Here is a 17,627-nt window from a genome sequence, read left to right on the forward strand (position 1 = left end):
TCAAAGCCTAAAGAAAAACATCAAAACAATCCCTCTTTCTGGTCCCTGGTTGTGAACTATGGCCTGGGGGCGTGGACGCAGGAAGATGTTTTGGAGTGAGGGTGCCTTCACCGTTATACTTTTTAAAATGTAGATTTATCAGGGGTGCTGCAGCAACCTCAATACCCCTACTTCATGCGGCTATGCCCGGGGGAACATTTTAAGTCAAATCCCAGCAAGTCCCAGTTCCTATCCCTGCCTCTATCTATACCACAAAAGCCCTTCTTATTTCATTCTCAGTTCTTCCATTCACTCGCTCATTCATAGAGATGCTGCACAGCAGGGAACTGTGTCAGGATACAGGCTTTGGTACTATTCTCTCTTTCCTGAATTGTCCCTTGCGCTCAGCTTTCAGTCAAACTAGCTGTGACTTCCCTGCAGATAGAGCTAATTAGCAGACCATGCTAATTAGCAGACCACGTGCACGAGAGAGAGAGAGAGGCAGATGAGAAGTCCTTGTGGGTGAGACCATTATAACTCTCACAGTCCTCTCACAGCTCTACCTACTGGGGTGAGCTATCTTAACACCAAGGAAAACTTTGGTCTTAATTGGTTTCATCCTATGCTGTGTGGGGTAGTGTGTGGAAGCCAACTGGTTCTCTGAGCTCAGAGATTCAAGCTTCAAGCTCACAAGCTTTTTGGGAGGGCTCCCACATGAGCCAATGTACAGAACAACAAAAACAAGGGACATTTTGGGGAGCTGATTGTGAATTATTTTAGCTTTTGTATTTTTTTAAATTACAATATTTTTCAGCGAGAGAGAGCGAGTGAGGGGGGAATCCTACTGCAAAACATTTCAGACTGGTCCTGTCTAGACAACGTCTATCTGAAGATGCATAACTATATTCCCCTTTGTCAGAACAAACCACAAGAAGTCAGCATTCACTCAATCATCTGCCAGACAGTGTCAATCTTTTCCTAGTTACTTTGACTTATTTGTGTGTCATTCAAAAAATAAAAAGTTGTGCTATGTGCATGACAATATCTGATAAATGGTTTTATGTTCTGGAATTGGAATGATGATCAGATGTGTTATGGTCCTTCATAATGGGTGGTTCAATTTGAAAGGATTTGCAGAATTTCAGCAAAGTATTGTCAGTACCCACTGGGTACAGGTGTCAATTCAATGTCTTTTCCATGTTGGTTCAATGTAATTTTGTTGAAATGATGTGGAAACAATGTTGATTCAACCAGTGTGTGTGCCCATTGGGTACCTTCTATGACACAATAGCAATGTAACATATTACCTTTTTGATGGCAAGAAAGAGTTTGAAGAACAAAATGATTTAGTCTGAAGATTTAGTATAGATAAGTTTTGCAAGTTGCAGAGATGAAGCATCCAGAAACATCCACGTTCATCTCAGACCTTAACATGGCTAGCCCAAAAAAATGATATTAATAATTGGCATTTCTCCCAATCCAGCTTTCAACAACGATATACTAAAGTGGACGTTATCTTATTATTAAAGTCCTGGTAATTTTGGAATTTGAAATAAATAAAAGTGCTTTTTTTTAAAGGAGTGCTTATTCGGTTGAAAATTAACACCTTTTACAACCTTACGCAACAGAAAAAATATATTCAGTTGTTTCATACTGTAGCCTATGATAATTCTTCTCCATATGTTTGTGTTTGTATTTGCTTGAGCCTCAAAAAAACCTTATCAGGCGTGAAATGCCTTATTGATGTTAAACTGCTGCTCATCCTTCACCCCCCCCCCCCCCCCGGGTCTGACTATATCTAAGCCAACTTTACGTTTGAGTCCCAGGAAAAGGCTAAGATGAAAGGGAGGAGAAGAAGTCCTCACAGTTTGAGGAGAGTTATGCTAAATACTTACTTCCTGACAGAACTGGGCAACACAAACACAACTGTTTTGTCCTCTAGGTAGATCTGACGGTGTGTACCAATTTTCACAGTTCATTCCCATTAGTAACAGTCTTGGATGTCACATCACGTTTTTTTCCGCTTGCACAATGTCTTGGTTGTTGTTGTAAGGATAACGGGGAAGGCATCCATCTTCAATGGTGGCCTAAGATTTCACATCAGAACATGGTCTCTATGAAGATAATAATTCATCAGAAAAACAGAAGGAAGGAATGGGAGAATGTTTACTAGAGACAGTAGTCTGGACAGACATGAAATGAATGGTCCATGGCGGTCATTCGCTTTATGATGCAGCGCCAGAAAGCATAGCCAGCTCAAAGTTCAAAAATTGCTCCACAGGAAATAAAAACATGCAAAGGAACAAGAATCAAATTGTTTGTGTCAATGATCTTGAACAGGTCAGTTAGTCCAACAGGGATAATGTATTTGTCACGTGCCCCAACACCATTTTCTCCCCACTTTCTGAGTATTCTTATGGACTCCAACTCCATCCATATGGACTCCAACTTCTGGATTTTGCAAAAAACAATAAGAGAACACTGGACTTACTGACAAACGTGATTAAAAAAAAACTGACATCAAAAGTCACCTCTCAGCTGAATCTGCCAACGCCACAGGGATTGTACCAATTCCCTGTGCTGCCTTTTGGCAAAAAGTCTGCTCTTGACATTGCTTAGCTTGGCTTTTGTCATCCTGACCGTCTGTAGCTTCCAGAGGGAATGCACTGAGCGAACGTACCTCAATGTATTAGCAGGCGAGAGACTACAGAGGTCACCGCACCCTGGGAGGGGATATGTGAGGTCTGTGTTTACAGACCAAGTGTACCCTGTGTGAACCATCACGGTAGCTGTTTCCCTCGGTTGGTTTGGAGAGAAGAGTTGAAAGCGGTGCTCTGTGGGGGACATGTTGGAGGGGTGGTTGGCGGTGAGAGGTTAGAAGGGGGCGTTCAGCCAAAGCAGAGTGTTGCTGGTCCTCAAACAGCCGAGGACTGCTTGATGCTGTGGAAGCTGACCCGCGTGGGCGACGTGGGGATGGACATGGCGCGCGCCACCCTAGCCCTGATTGAATGCTTGTCCTGCCAGCGGTGCCATCTCTTCCTAACTGCAGAACGCACCTGAGAGGATAGCAGAGAGAGAGAGACAAATTTAGACAAAATTCAAATTTAGTTTGGTCTGATGGTGTAAATTGTTAACGAAAGTAACATGTATTGTATTCACTTTCTTCACAGAAACTATATAAATCGGCAATGTCATTTTGATTGAATGCCACTTATACACTGCTCAAAAAAATTAAGGGAACACTAAAATAACACATCCTAGATCTGAATGAATGAAATATTTTTATTAAATACTTTTTTCTTTACATAGTTGAATGTGCTGACAACGAAATCACACAAAAATGATCAATGGAAATCAAATTTATCAACCCATGGAGGTCTGAATTTTGAGTCACACTAAAATTTAAAGTGGAAAACCACACTACAGGCTGATCCAACTTTGATGTAATGTCCTTAAAACAAGTCAAAATGAGGCTCAGTAGTGTGTGTGGCCTCCATGTGCCTGTATGACCTCCCTACAACGCCTGGGCATGCTCCTGATGAGGTGGCGGAAGGTCTCCTGAGGGATCTCCTCCCAGACCTGGACTAAAGCATCCGCCAACTCCTGGACAGTCTGTGGTGCAATGTGGCGTTGGTGGATGGAGCGAGACATGATGTCCCAGATGTGCTTGCAGGAACTGCTGACACACTCCAGCCACATAAAGTCTAGCATTGCCTTGCATTAGGAGGAACCCAGGGCCAACTGCACCAGCATATGGTCCCACAAGGGGTCTGAGGATCTCATCTCGGTACCTAATGGCAGTCAGGCTATCTCTGGCGAGCACATGGAGGGCTGTGCGGCCCCCCAAAGAAATGCAACCCCACACCATGACTGACCCACCGCCAAACCAGTCATGATGGAGGATGTCCAAATCAAATCAAATCAAATCAAATTTTATTTGTCACATACACATGGTTAGCAGATGTTAATGCGAGTGTAGCAAAATGCTTGTGCTTCTAGTTCCGACAATGCAGTAATAACCAACAAGTAATCTAACTAACAATTCCAAAACTACTGTCTTATACACAGTGTAAGGGGATAAAGAATATGTACATAAGGATACATGAATGCGTGATGGTACAGAGCAGCATATGCAAGATACAGTAGATGGTATCGAGTACAGTATATACATATGAGATGAGTATGTAAACAAAGTGGCATAGTTAAAGTGGCTAGTGATACATGTATTACATAAGGATGCAGTCGATGATATAGAGTACAGTATATACATATGCATATGAGATGAAAAATGTAGGGTAAGTAACATTATATAAGGTAGCATTGTTTAATGTGGCTAGTGATATTTACATCATTTCCCATCAATTCCCATTATTAAAGTGGCTGGAGTTGAGTCAGTGTCAGTGTCAGTGTGTTGGCAGCAGCCACTCAATGTTAGTGGTGGCTGTTTAACAGTGTGATGGCCTTGAGATAGAAGCTGTTTTTCAGTCTCTCGGTCCCAGCTTTGATGCACCTGTATTGACCTCGCCTTCTGGATGATAGCGGGGTGAACAGGCAGTGGCTCGGGTGGTTGATGTCCTTGATGATCTTTATGACCTGACACCACACTCCGAGGGCCCTCACCTCCTCCCTGTAGGCCGCCTCGTCGTTGTTGGTAATTAAGCCTACCGCTGTTGTGTCGTCCGCAAACTTGATGATTGAGTTGGAGGCGTGCGTGGCCACGCAGTCTTGGGTGAACAGGGAGTACAGGAGAGGGCTCAGAACGCACCCTTGTGGGGCCCCAGTGTTGAGGATCAGCGGGGAGGAGATGTTGTTGCCTACCCTCACCACCTGGGGGTGGCCCGTCAGGAAGTCCAGTACCCAGTTGCACAGGGCGGGGTCGAGACCCAGGGTCTCGAGCTTGATGACGAGCTTGAGAGGGCTCAGAACGCACCCTTGTGGGGCCCCAGTGTTGAGGATCAGCGGGGAGGAGATGTTGTTGCCTACCCTCAACACCTGGGGGCGGCCCGTCAGGAAGTCCAGTACCCGGTTGCACAGGGCGGGGTCAAGACCCAGGGTCTCGAACTTGATGACGAGCTTGGAGGGTACTATGGTGTTGAATGCCGAGCTGTAGTCGATGAACAGCATTCTCACATAGGTATTCCTCTTGTCCAGATGGGTAAGGGCAGTGTGCATTGTGGTTGAGATTGCATCGTCTGTGGACCTATTTGGGCGGTAAGCAAATTGGAGTGGGTCTAGGGTGTCAGGTAGGGTGGAGGGGATATGGTCCTTGACTAGTCTCTCAAAGCACTTCATGATGACGGAAGTGAGTGCTACGGGGCGGTAGTCGTTTAGCTCAGTTACCTTAGCTTTCTTGGGAACAGGAACAATGGTGGCCCTCTTGAAGCATGTGGGAACAGCAGACTGGTATAGGGATTGATTGAATATGTCCGTAAACACACCGGCCAGCTGGTCTGCGCATGCTCTGAGGGCGCGGCTGGGGATGCCGTCTGGGCCTGCAGCCTTGCGAGGGTTAACACATTTAAATGTCTTACTCACCTCGGCTGCAGTGAAGGAGAGTCCGCATGTTTTCGTTGCAGGCCGTGTCAGTGGCACTGTATTGTCCTCAAAGCGGGCAAAAAAGTTATTTAGTCTGCCTGAGAGCAAGACATCCTGGTCCGTGACTAGGCTGGATTTCTTCTTGTAGTCCGTGATTGACAGTAGACCCTGCCACATGCCTCTTGTGTCTGAGCCATTGAATTGAGGTTCTACTTTGTCTCTGTACTGACGCTTAGCTTGTTTGATAGCCTTGCGGAGGGAATAGCTGCACTGTTTGTATTCGGTCATGTTACCAGTCACCTTGCCCTGATTAAAAGCAGTGGTTCGCGCTTTCAGTTTCATGCGAATGCTGCCATCAATCCACGGTTTCTGGTTAGGGAATGTTTTAATCGTTGCTATGGGAACGACATCTTCAATGCACATTCTAATGAACTCGCACACCGAATCAGCGTATTCGTCAATATTGTTATCTGACGCAATACGAAACATATCCCAGTCCACGTGATGGAAGCAGTCTTGGAGTGTGGAGTCAGCTTGGCCGGACCAGCGTTGGACAGACCTCAGCGTGGGAGCCTCTTGTTTTAGTTTCTGTCTGTAGGCAGGGATCAACAAAATGGAGTCGTGGTCAGCTTTTCCGAAAGGGGGGCGGGGCAGGGCCTTATATGCATCGCGGAAGTTAGAGTAACAATGATCCAAGGTTTTTCCACCCCTGGTTGCGCAATCGATATGTTGATAAAATTTAGGGAGTCTTGTTTTCAGATGAGCCTTGTTAAAATCCCCAGCTACAATGAATGCAGCCTCCGGATAAATAGATTCCAGTTTGCAAAGAGTCAAATAAAGTTTGTTCAGAGCCATCGATGTGTCTGCTTGGGGGGGATATATACGGCTGTGATTATAATCGAAGAGAATTCTCTTGGTAGATAATGCGGTCTACATTTGATTGTGAGGAATTCTAAATCAGGCGAACAGAACGATTTGAGTTCCTGTATGTTTCTTTCATCACACCATGTCTCGTTAGCCATAAGGCATATGCCCCCGCCCCTCTTTTTACCAGAAAGATGTTTGTCTCTGTCGGCGCGATGCATGGAGAAACCCGCTGGCTGCACCCCCTCGGATAGCGTCTCTCCAGTGAGCCATGTTTCCGTGAAGAAAGAACATTACAGTCTCTGATGTCCCTCTGGAATGCTACCCTTGCTCGGATTTCATCAACCTTGTTGTCAAGAGACTGGACATTGGCGAGAAGAATGCTAGGGAGTGGTGCACGATGTGCCCGTCTCCGGAGTCTGACCAGAAGACCGCCTCGTTTCCCTCTTTTTCGGAGTAATTTTTTTGGGTCGCTGCATGGGATCCATTCCGTTGTCCTGTTTGAAAGGCAGAACACAGGATCCGCGTCGCGAAAAACATATTCTTGGTCGTACTGATGGTGAGTTGATGCTGATCTTATATTCAGTAGTTCTTCTCGACTGTATGTAATGAAACCTAAGATGACCTGGGGTACTAATGTAAGAAATAACACGTAAAAAAACAAAAAACTGCATAGTTTCCTAGGAACGCAAAGCGAGGCGGCCATCTCTGTCGGCGCCGGAAGTACGCAGGCAGTGTTGCAGGCAGCAGAACGTTCTCCACTGCGTCTCCTGACTGTCACGTCTTTCACATGTGCTCAGTGTGAACCTGCTTTCATCTGTGAAGAGCACAGGGCGCCAGTGGCAAATTTGCCAATCTTGGTGTTCTCTGGCAAATGCAAACGTCCTGCACGGTGTTGGGCTGTAAGCACAACCCCCACCTGTGGACGTCGGGCCTTCATACCACCCTCATGGAGTCTGTTTCTGACCGTGTGAGCAGACACATGCACATTTGTGGCCTGCTGGAGGTCATTTTGCAGGGCTCTGGCAGTGCTCCTCCTGCTCCTCCTTGCACAAAGGCGGAGGTAGCGGTCTTGTTGCTGGGTTGTTTCCCTCCTACGGCCTCCTCCACGTCTCCTGATGTACTGGCCTGTCTCCTGGTAGCGCCTCCATGCTCTGGACACTACGCTGACAGACACAGCAAACCTTCTTGCCACAGCTCGCATTGATGTTCCATCCTGGATGAACTGCACTACCTGAGCCACTTGTGTGGGTTGTAGACGCAGTCTCATGCTACCACTAGAGTGAAAGCACCGTCAGCATTCAAAAGTGACCAAAACATCAGCCAGGAAGCATAGGAACTGAGAAGTGGTCTTGCTAATTGCCTATAAATTCCACCGGCTGTCTATACCATTTGCACAACAGCATGTGAAATGTATTGTCAATCAGTGTTGCTTCCTAAGTGGACCATTTGATTTCACAGAAGTGTGATTGACTTGGAGTTACATTGTGTTGTTTAAGTGTTCCCTCTATTTTTTTGAGCAGTGTAGTTAACTGCCACGTTAAGTGAGTTTCCATTGAATTGTTTTCACCTAATTAAAATATGATCTCATTTATGCAATTTCCAAATTGTGGTAACCAAGGAGAAGTGGACAGTGTTGGGACACTGCCATGGAATTAAAAATAAAAGGGAGGTAGAAGCTTTTAAGGCACTGAACTTCTGCCACACCATGAGGACCACCATGTTTCCTCTAATAACAAGTCAGTGACATGACTACTTTCCTTATTTGCTTTTGGATTGTATTAACCTCATTAGAAGCCCAAACTTTGACTGGATGTATCAAAGGATAAGTGTACAGGCTCCTTTCTCACGAATGACTGAGTTTACAAAAGGAGAAGCGTCACTATGTTCTTTGGCTCCCCGGTTTAAGTGTGCTGAAAGATACAAAATCTAAGTTCTGGTTGTTCCCTTTCTAAACTTATATTCATGAAACTGTGTGCTCCATTGAGCTTCCACATCTTGGATAGCACTCTTTCTTCAGCAGGAAAGTGTTTATTTGATTTGTATCCATGATTCTACCAAAACACAGGCTTTACGTAAGACGCCGATCACAGTATATTTAATCAAAGCCAACCTGTTTTTTTTTCACCTGCTTCTAACGAACTAGAGCAACAAGCAGCTCAATCTTTTCACTTTGTATTATGTCAAACCCTGCAGGCCCCTTTGGAACACTTCACACAGTTGGCTGCGGAATTGAAGGAAATATGTCACAGAGGATGAGGACTGTGTACAGTAGGGGTGTGAAGGCAGTAAAGACACATTTGGTTATGTCTGCGGAAAGAGCCTTGAGTGTTTAATACAGAATTAGAATAACATACGGTATATTCATGATCATAGATAGAATAGCTGCCTGACAGTTGGATTACACTGTGGGAGTGATTTCATGGATAAAAGGAAAAATGAATCACTTTCCCGCTCTTTTCTCAGCGACTGGAAGCATTTCACACAAAAGAGGTTTCCAATATAACCTTTTTATTAGAGTAAAGTACATTGGATAAAACATGTAAAGACAAGCCTGTTGGAAACAGCTAATTTGTCGACAAAACTAAATATGTGGGCAAATTCTTTGGTCTGTGAGACAGAATATGCGACAATTGCAGTAGAAAAGCTTTTATCTGCAAATATTGACACAATAACCATAATTTTGAAGTAAACTAGGATTCACACTATGCTACGTTGTGTGATTCTCCCACTGCGACTTGGCAAAGCATGCACAGATTTAAATAAGTTATGAACTTCACAGGGTGGTGAATGTGCATGGTGATGAGCTTGATGCTGCCAGGTCTACTCCCGCTCCACCTCTCATTGTCGCCAATTTTCTCATTATTCCGCAAACCTGTCACAATTGTTACACGCACTGCACCTCATGAGACACACCCAGACTCCATCACATTCCTGATTACGTCCCCTATATCAGTCACTCCCTTTGGTTCTTTCGCCAGGCTATATTGTTTTGTGTTTCATGTCTGTGTGCTACTCGTGGTTCTTGTTATGTTCCATGATCGTTTATTCATTAAATTCACTCCCTGTACTTGCTTCCCAATTTATTAGCGTTGACGATCCAGAATTGCTCCTCACCAAAGGAAGAAACAGGGATTTATTTTTGGCTTTTTTACTGGTGACGTCGGGTCCAAGGGAGGCTGATGACGCAACCAAGGATGGCTCTTTAGGCTTCCATGCCTCAGCCGACTCGACTGGTTCTCAAGCCTCGGTTGGCTCGTCAGGCGTCAATTGCCGAAGCGACAGGGGAAAAGCCGCAGCTAGCTCGTCAGGCTTCCGTGACTCAGCTGGCTCGTCGGGATCCCATGCCTCAGACGGCTTGACAGGTTCCCATGCCTCAGCAGAAGCGATCCTGGTCCTCGCGACTGTCCCTCTGGTCAGGGTCCTGTCGCTGGAGCCACGCGTCAGGGAGGATGTACTGTCACGTCTACTCTCGCTCCCCCTCTCTGGCTCTTGTTGCCAGTTTCCTCATTATTACGCACACTTGTGCCTCATGAGACTCACCTGGACTCCATCACCTTCCTGATTACCTCCCCTATATCTGCCACTTCCTTTGGTTCTTTCCCCAGGAGTCATTGTTTCATGTATGCACGCTACTCGTGTTTCTTGTTTTGTTCCATGTTCGTTAATGTATTAAATTTAAACCCTGTACTTGCTTCCCGATTTATTAGCGTAGCCATTACAGATGCTTCTTTCCAATAACTATCGGTGACATAAAACCTTCGATTATTTCCTGTGCTTTTCATTCTAATCATGTCTTATATCAGAGTGAGCTCAAATTATTGGGACAGGGACTCTGTACTCCAGCACTTTGGATTTGAAATGATATAATACACAAATATCATAACCCCCCCCCCCCCAAGATGCTAACCTCCACTGTTATTTTAATGATGAGAGGTTAGCATGTCTTGGAGGTATGATATTTGTGCGTCTAACATTCTCACTCGTTTAGGATTATCCGTAATCATGGTAGCATCCACATGAATGTAGAAGTGTTTATAAATATTTTCTGTTATTTACAATAAAAGTGACTCAAAGTTACACATTATTTACAATTCATTTCTATTGGGCACAAAATCATCTGAAACAAACATAATGCATCAAACTCATTTATAGCGTCACAAACTTGAAGTAGTCATTGTGTATGCAATGAATATGGGACCAAATTCGTACATTTTTACTACTTTAATACACTGAAGTGAATTTATCCCTATACTTTTGGTCCCCTAAAAGTGAGGGACTATGTACAAAAAGTGCTGTAATGTCTAAATGGTTAATCAGATGTGAATGAAAATACCCTAAAATTAAAGCAGACATTCTGCACTTTAATTGTCATGTTTGTCATTTATTATCATGTCTTGTCCCTGTGCTCCCCATTCTATTCGTTTCCCTCTGCTGGTCTTATTAGGTTCTTTCCCTCTTTCTATCCCTCTCTCTCCCCCTCCCTCTCTCACTCTCTCGCTCTCTCTTCTCTCTATCGTTCCGTTCCTGCTCCCAGCTGTTCCTATTCCCCTAATCATCATTTAGTCTTCCCACACCTGTTCCCGATCCTTTCCCCTGATTAGAGTCCCTATTTCTTCCTTTGTGTTCCGTTCCTGTCCCGTCGGTTCCTTGTTTAGAATTCGCCGTGCTGTTATTGTGTATCGCCCTGTCCTGTCGTGTTTTTGCCTTCATCAGATGCTGCGTGTGAGCAGGTGTCTCCGTCAGCTACGGCCTGCGCCTACCCGAAGCGACCTGCAGTCTGTGGCCGCTTCTCCTGTTATTCCCCTCTACAGACTAGAGGATTTCTGTTATTCCCTGTTTGGACATTTCCTGTTAAGGATTCAGGATTTGTCGTTTTCTGTTTGGACTTGAATAAACTCTGTTTCTGTTAAGTCGCTTTTGGGTCCTCTTTCACCGGCATGACAGAAGGAACCGACCAAGGAATGGACCCAGCGACTTCAGACGCTCGTTACACTGCCGTCAAGATCCAAGGAGCCATGCTCGGCAGACACGAGCAGGAATTGTCTGCTGCTCGCCATGCCGTGGAGAACCTGGCCGCTCAGGTTTCCGACCTCTCTGGACAGTTCCAGAGTCTACGTCTCGTGCCACCTGTTACTTCCTGGCCTGCCGAGCCTCCAGAACCTAGGGTTAATAACCCACCTTGCTACTCCGGGCAGCCCACTGAGTGCCGCTCCTTTCTCACGCAGTGTGAGATTGTGTTCTCTCTCCAACCCAACACATACTCTAGAGAGAGAGCTCGGGTTGCTTACGTCATTTCACTCCTTACTGGCCGGGCTCGAGAATGGGGCACAGCTATCTGGGAGGCAAGGGCTGATTGCTCTAACAAGTTCCAGAACTTTAAAGAGGAGATGATTCGGGTTTTTGACCGTTCAGTTTTTGGTAGGGAGGCTTCTAGGGCCCTGGCTTCCTTATGCCAAGGTGAACGGTCCATAACGGATTATTCTATTGAGTTTCGCACTCTTGCTGCCTCTAGTGAGTGGAACGAGCCGGCGCTGCTCGCTCGTTTTCTGGAGGGACTCCACGCAGTGGTTAAGGATGAGATTCTCTCCCGGGAGGTTCCTTCAGATGTGGACTCTTTGATTGCTCTCGCCATCCGCATAGAACGACGGGTAGATCTTCGTCACCGGGCTCGTGGAAGAGAGCTCGCATCAACGGTGTTTCCCTGCTCCGCATCGCAACCATCTCCCTCCTCTGGCTTTGAGACTGAGCCCATGCAGCTGGGAGGGATTCGCATCTCGACTAAGGAGAGGGAACGGAGGATCACCAACCGCCTGTGCCTCTATTGCGGAGTTGCTGGACATTTTGTTAATTCATGTCCAGTAAGAGGCCAGAGCCCATCAGTAAGCGGAGGGCTACTGGTGAGCGCTACTACTCAGGTCTCTTCATCTAGATCTTGTACTACTATGTCGGTCCATCTACGCTGGACCGGTTCGGTGCTACATGCAGTGCCTTGATTGACTCTGGGGCTGAGGGTTGTTTCATGGACGAAGCATGGGTTCGGAAACATAACATTCCTTTCAGACCGTTAGACAAGCCTACGCCCATGTTTGCCTTAGATGGTAGTCATCTTCCCAGTATCAAATTTGAGACACTACCTTTAACTCTCACAGTATCTGGTAACCACAGTGAGACTATTTCTTTTTTTATTTTCCGTTCACCGTTTACACCTGTTGTTTTGGGTCATCCCTGGCTAGTATGTCATAATCCTTCTATTAATTGGTCTAGTAATTCTATCCTATCCTGGAACGTTTCTTGTCATGTGAAGTGTTTAATGTCTGCCATCCCTCCCGTTTCTTCTGTCCCTACTTCTCAGGAGGAACCTGGCGATTTGACAGGAGTGCCGGAGGAATATCATGATCTGCGCACGGTCTTCAGTCGGTCCCGAGCCAACTCCCTTCCTCCTCACCGGTCGTATGATTGTAGTATTGATCTCCTTCCGGGGACCACTTCTCCTCGAGGTAGACTATACTCTCTGTCGGCTCCCGAACGTAAGGCTCTCGAGGATTATTTGTCTGTGTCTCTTGACGCCGGTACCATAGTGCCTTCTTCTTCTCCGGCCGGGGCGGGGTTCTTTTTTGTTAAGAAGAAGGACGGTACTCTGCGCCCCTGCGTGGATTATCGAGGGCTGAATGACATAACGGTTAAGAATCGTTATCCGCTTCCCTTATGTCATCAGCCTTCGAGATTCTGCAGGGAGCCAGGTGCTTTACTAAGTTGGACCTTCGTAACGCTTACCATCTCGTGCGCATCAGAGAGGGGGACGAGTGGAAAACGGCGTTTAACACTCCGTTAGGGCATTTTGAGTACCGGGTTCTGTCGTTCGGTCTCGCCAATGCGCCAGCTGTTTTTCAGGCATTAGTTAATGATGTTCTGAGAGACATGCTGAACATCTTTGTTTTTGTCTATCTTGACGATATCCTGATTTTTTCTCCGTCACTCGAGATTCATGTTCAGCACGTTCGACGTGTTCTACAGCGCCTTTTAGAGAATTGTCTCTACGTAAAGGCTGAGAAGTGCTCTTTTCATGTCTCCTCCGTTACTTTTCTCGGTTCCGTTATTTCCGCTGAAGGCATTCAGATGGATTCCGCTAAGGTCCAAGCTGTCAGTGATTGGCCCGTTCCAAGGTCACGTGTCGAGTTGCAGCGCTTTTTAGGTTTCGCTAATTTCTATCGGCGTTTCATTCGTAATTTCGGTCAAGTTGCTGCCCCTCTCACAGCTCTTACTTCTGTCAAGACGTGTTTTAAGTGGTCCGGTTCCGCCCAGGGAGCTTTTGATCTTCTAAAAGAACGTTTTACGTCCGCTCCTATCCTCGTTACTCCTGACGTCACTAGACAATTCATTGTCGAGGTTGACGCTTCAGAGGTAGGCGTGGGAGCCATTCTATCCCAGCGCTTCCAGTCTGACGATAAGGTTCATCCTTGCGCTTATTTTTCTCATCGCCTGTCGCCATCTGAGCGCAACTATGATGTGGGTAACCGTGAACTGCTCGCCATCCGCTTAGCCCTAGGCGAATGGCGACAGTGGTTGGAGGGGGCGACCGTTCCTTTTGTCGTTTGGACAGACCATAAGAACCTTGAGTACATCCGTTCTGCCAAACGACTTAATGCCCGTCAAGCTCGTTGGGCGTTGTTTTTCGCTCGTTTCGAGTTTGTGATTTCTTACCGTCCGGGTAGCAAGAACACCAAGCCTGATGCCTTATCCCGTCTGTTTAGTTCTTCTGTGGCTTCTACTGATCCCGAGGGGATTCTTCCTTATGGGCGTGTTGTCGGGTTAACAGTCTGGGGAATTGAAAGACAGGTTAAGCAAGCACTCACGCACACTGCGTCGCCGCGCGCTTGTCCTAGTAACCTCCTTTTCGTTCCTGTTTCCACTCGTCTGGCTGTTCTTCAGTGGGCTCACTCTGCCAAGTTAGCTGGTCATCCCGGTGTTCGAGGCACTCTTGCGTCTATTCGCCAGCGCTTTTGGTGGCCGACTCAGGAGCGTGACACGCGCCGTTTCGTGGCTGCTTGTTCGGACTGCGCGCAGACTAAGTCGGGTAACTCTCCTCCTGCCGGTCGTCTCAGACCGCTCCCCATTCCTTCTCGACCATGGTCTCACATCGCCTTAGACTTCATTACCGGTCTGCCTTTGTCTGCGGGGAAGACTGTGAGAGCCGCCAATAAACGCAGGATTAAGAGTCCAAGGTATTGTTGCGGCCAGAGAGTGTGGCTTTCCACTCGCAACCTTCCTCTTACGACAGCTTCTCGTAAGTTGACTCCGCGGTTCATTGGTCCGTTCCGTGTCTCCCAGGTCGTCAATCCTGTCGCTGTGCGACTGCTTCTTCCGCGACATCTTCGTCGCGTCCATCCTGTCTTCCATGTCTCCTGTGTTAAGCCCTTTCTTCGCACCCCGTTCGTCTTCCCTCCCCCCTCCCGTCCTTGTCGAGAGCGCACCTATTTACAAGGTACATAAGATCATGGACATGCGTTCTCGGGACGGGGTCACCAATACTTAGTGGATTGGGAGGGTTACGGTCCTGAGGAGAGGAGTTGGGTTCCGTCTCGGGACGTGCTGGACCGTTCACTCATCGATGATTTCCTCCGTTGCCGCCAGGATTCCTCCTCGAGTGCGCCAGGAGGCGCTCGGTGAGTGGGGGTACTGTCATGTTTGTCATTTATTATCATGTCTTGTCCCTGTGCTCCCCATTCTATTCGTTTCCCTCTGCTGGTCTTATTAGGTTCTTTCCCTCTTTCTATCCCTCTCTCTCCCCCTCCCTCTCTCACTCTCTCGCTCTCTCTTCTCTCTATCGTTCCGTTCCTGCTCCCAGCTGTTCCTATTCCCCTAATCATCATTTAGTCTTCCCACACCTGTTCCCGATCCTTTCCCCTGATTAGAGTCCCTATTTCTTCCTTTGTGTTCCGTTCCTGTCCCGTCGGTTCCTTGTTTAGAATTCGCCGTGCTGTTATTGTGTATCGCCCTGTCCTGTCGTGTTTTTGCCTTCATCAGATGCTGCGTGTGAGCAGGTGTCTCCGTCAGCTACGGCCTGCGCCTACCCGAAGCGACCTGCAGTCTGTGGCCGCTTCTCCTGTTATTCCCCTCTACAGACTAGAGGATTTCTGTTATTCCCTGTTTGGACATTTCCTGTTAAGGATTCAGGATTTGTCGTTTTCTGTTTGGACTTGAATAAACTCTGTTTCTGTTAAGTCGCTTTTGGGTCCTCTTTCACCGGCATGACATTAATCTCATAGACATTGAATAATTTTTAAATGGAAATTGCTGAAGTACAGGCCAAAATAATAGATGTGTCACTGTCCAAATACTTTTGGAGCTCACTGTAAACTGAGCGTACAAAACATTACGAACACTTTCCTAATATTGAGTTGCCCCCTGTTTTGGATCAGAATAGCCTCAATTCATAGTGCTGAGGTAGTGCTGAGCGATTTGTGTTTCTTGAGGTCGGTTCTATTGTAAAAAAAAATATACAAAAATTAAAAGAAATCACAGTTTTCGGTTATATATTTTTTTACATTAATGGATCCAGTGGATTTACTGACTGGCAAAACTGAACTTTTTTTTTTAACGTTCTGTGAACAGAAGTGACAATTTTGCCTGTTCTGGGAATGTTTATTTTTAGGTTGCAGGGAGGTTCTGAGAACGTTTTACTCTGACCACCACTTGGTTTTCATGGGATTCAATACATGTTATGACACACTGTGTTTATCTGCTTGTGGGGTACAGTGGCTTTGACACACACTACGGAATATTGAACAAATACACCATAACTACCACCACAACCCAGGTATTGCTCAGTCTCTTCACACAGGAGTTTTTACTCAGGACTACACGCTTAGATACCCAACAGATCCAATTTAATGGGCATTTTCTCCCTGCTTAACACAAGGTGAAGGAGAGCTGTATTAGATAGGGATGCTAAAATACCAGTGATTGAAGTCGGCCTCGGCTGACTGGTACGGAAAAACCGGCACCTCTTTCTACTCTCTTTCCTACTGCTTGAGTAACTGTACTTCTTCTAGAATATCAGAGTAGAGAAGGCTAGTTAATAACATTTACCTGTTTGTCTGAGGTTAGTACTACTCTGGTTCTCCTTATGTTGTAAATAGTGAAAAAAAGCTAAAAAAAAAAATCGGTCCTCTCTGGCTTTACTTCACAGATCGCTGATGGTTCATGATAACATATGAACATCCGCCGAACTCCACCATTTGTCCTTTGGATGTAGTCCCATGACTCCATCAAGAGCAACGAATTAGCTGCTGCTCGACATTAGCAAGCCGACGGGAGAAACGGAGGTTGATTAGCTAAGCAAACTGCCAGCACACATCTATTGAGTGGCCACTTTTGCCCTAAGTAACTGCACCTCAATGGGAGATATCTGCCACACTAAGTGGCGTCATTTTAACATATTGTACATTGACCTCTACTCAGCATTAGTGTGTAGGCTTCATTTCATTTCGATTATATATTTTTCACATTGATGCACTATGAACTATCTGGGTTGAATCCTGTGATAACACTGAATAAAACAATAAAAGTCCCAGGATGGTAGTGACTGCCCATTAATGCTTATCACTTATTAAACATGATTTATTCACTTCGCTTTAATCAAATATTTCAGTTGTTTTGAATAAAGTGTTTTATTTGATTACTTTATTATTTAATTCCAAGTCATTTTCTCATCTCTATAGAGCTGCTGCCTATGTTGTCTGACAAAATCACCTTTTCCTTTCAATTAAGACCTAGAAATCCAGGTGAGGGATGTTCCCTTCTAATTAGTGACCTTAATTCACCAATCAAGCATTTGCGAGGAGCAAAATCCCACAGACACTCGGCCCTCCACTTGATGTAGCTTATTGGCCTGTTGGAAACTATATCTCCCTACTACCCTCATACTCAACTCTGGACCTCGAATCCAGTTCCACTGCATTTTATTATTGTTCCCCTCTAATCAGGGACTGATTTAGACCTGGGACACCAGGTGTGTGCAACTCATTATTTACATTTACATTTAAGTCATTTAGCAGACGCTCTTATCCAGAGCGACTTACACAGAAAACCAGCAGGTGCCGGACCTCGTATGGTAAGAGTTGAGTACCCGTGTCCTACTCTATGGCACAGTTCAGGCTGGATCTGAATTATCTTTAGAGAAACTGTGCAATGTGCGCACAGAAAAAAAACGGAAAAAATACAATTCAAATAATTTATTGGTTGTT

At 45.9% G+C, this 17,627-nt stretch overlaps 1 protein-coding gene across 1 annotated transcript in view; it reads right to left on the reverse strand.

Moving 5' to 3' along the window:
• Window positions 1–1,767: 1,767 nt before the first annotated feature.
• The window catches only part of crhr1 (corticotropin releasing hormone receptor 1), a 183,688-nt gene continuing 167,828 nt past the window's right edge, over window positions 1,768–17,627 (reverse strand). The window contains exon 14 of the mRNA XM_046306321.1: window positions 1,768–3,035. Coding sequence (XP_046162277.1) covers window positions 2,895–3,035 — 141 coding nt within the window. The 3' untranslated portion in view covers window positions 1,768–2,894. The remainder of the gene's footprint in view (window positions 3,036–17,627) is intronic.

The sequence above is a fragment of the Oncorhynchus gorbuscha genome, linkage group LG16 (genome assembly GCF_021184085.1).
Source record: "Oncorhynchus gorbuscha isolate QuinsamMale2020 ecotype Even-year linkage group LG16, OgorEven_v1.0, whole genome shotgun sequence".
Taxonomy (NCBI): domain Eukaryota; kingdom Metazoa; phylum Chordata; class Actinopteri; order Salmoniformes; family Salmonidae; genus Oncorhynchus; species Oncorhynchus gorbuscha.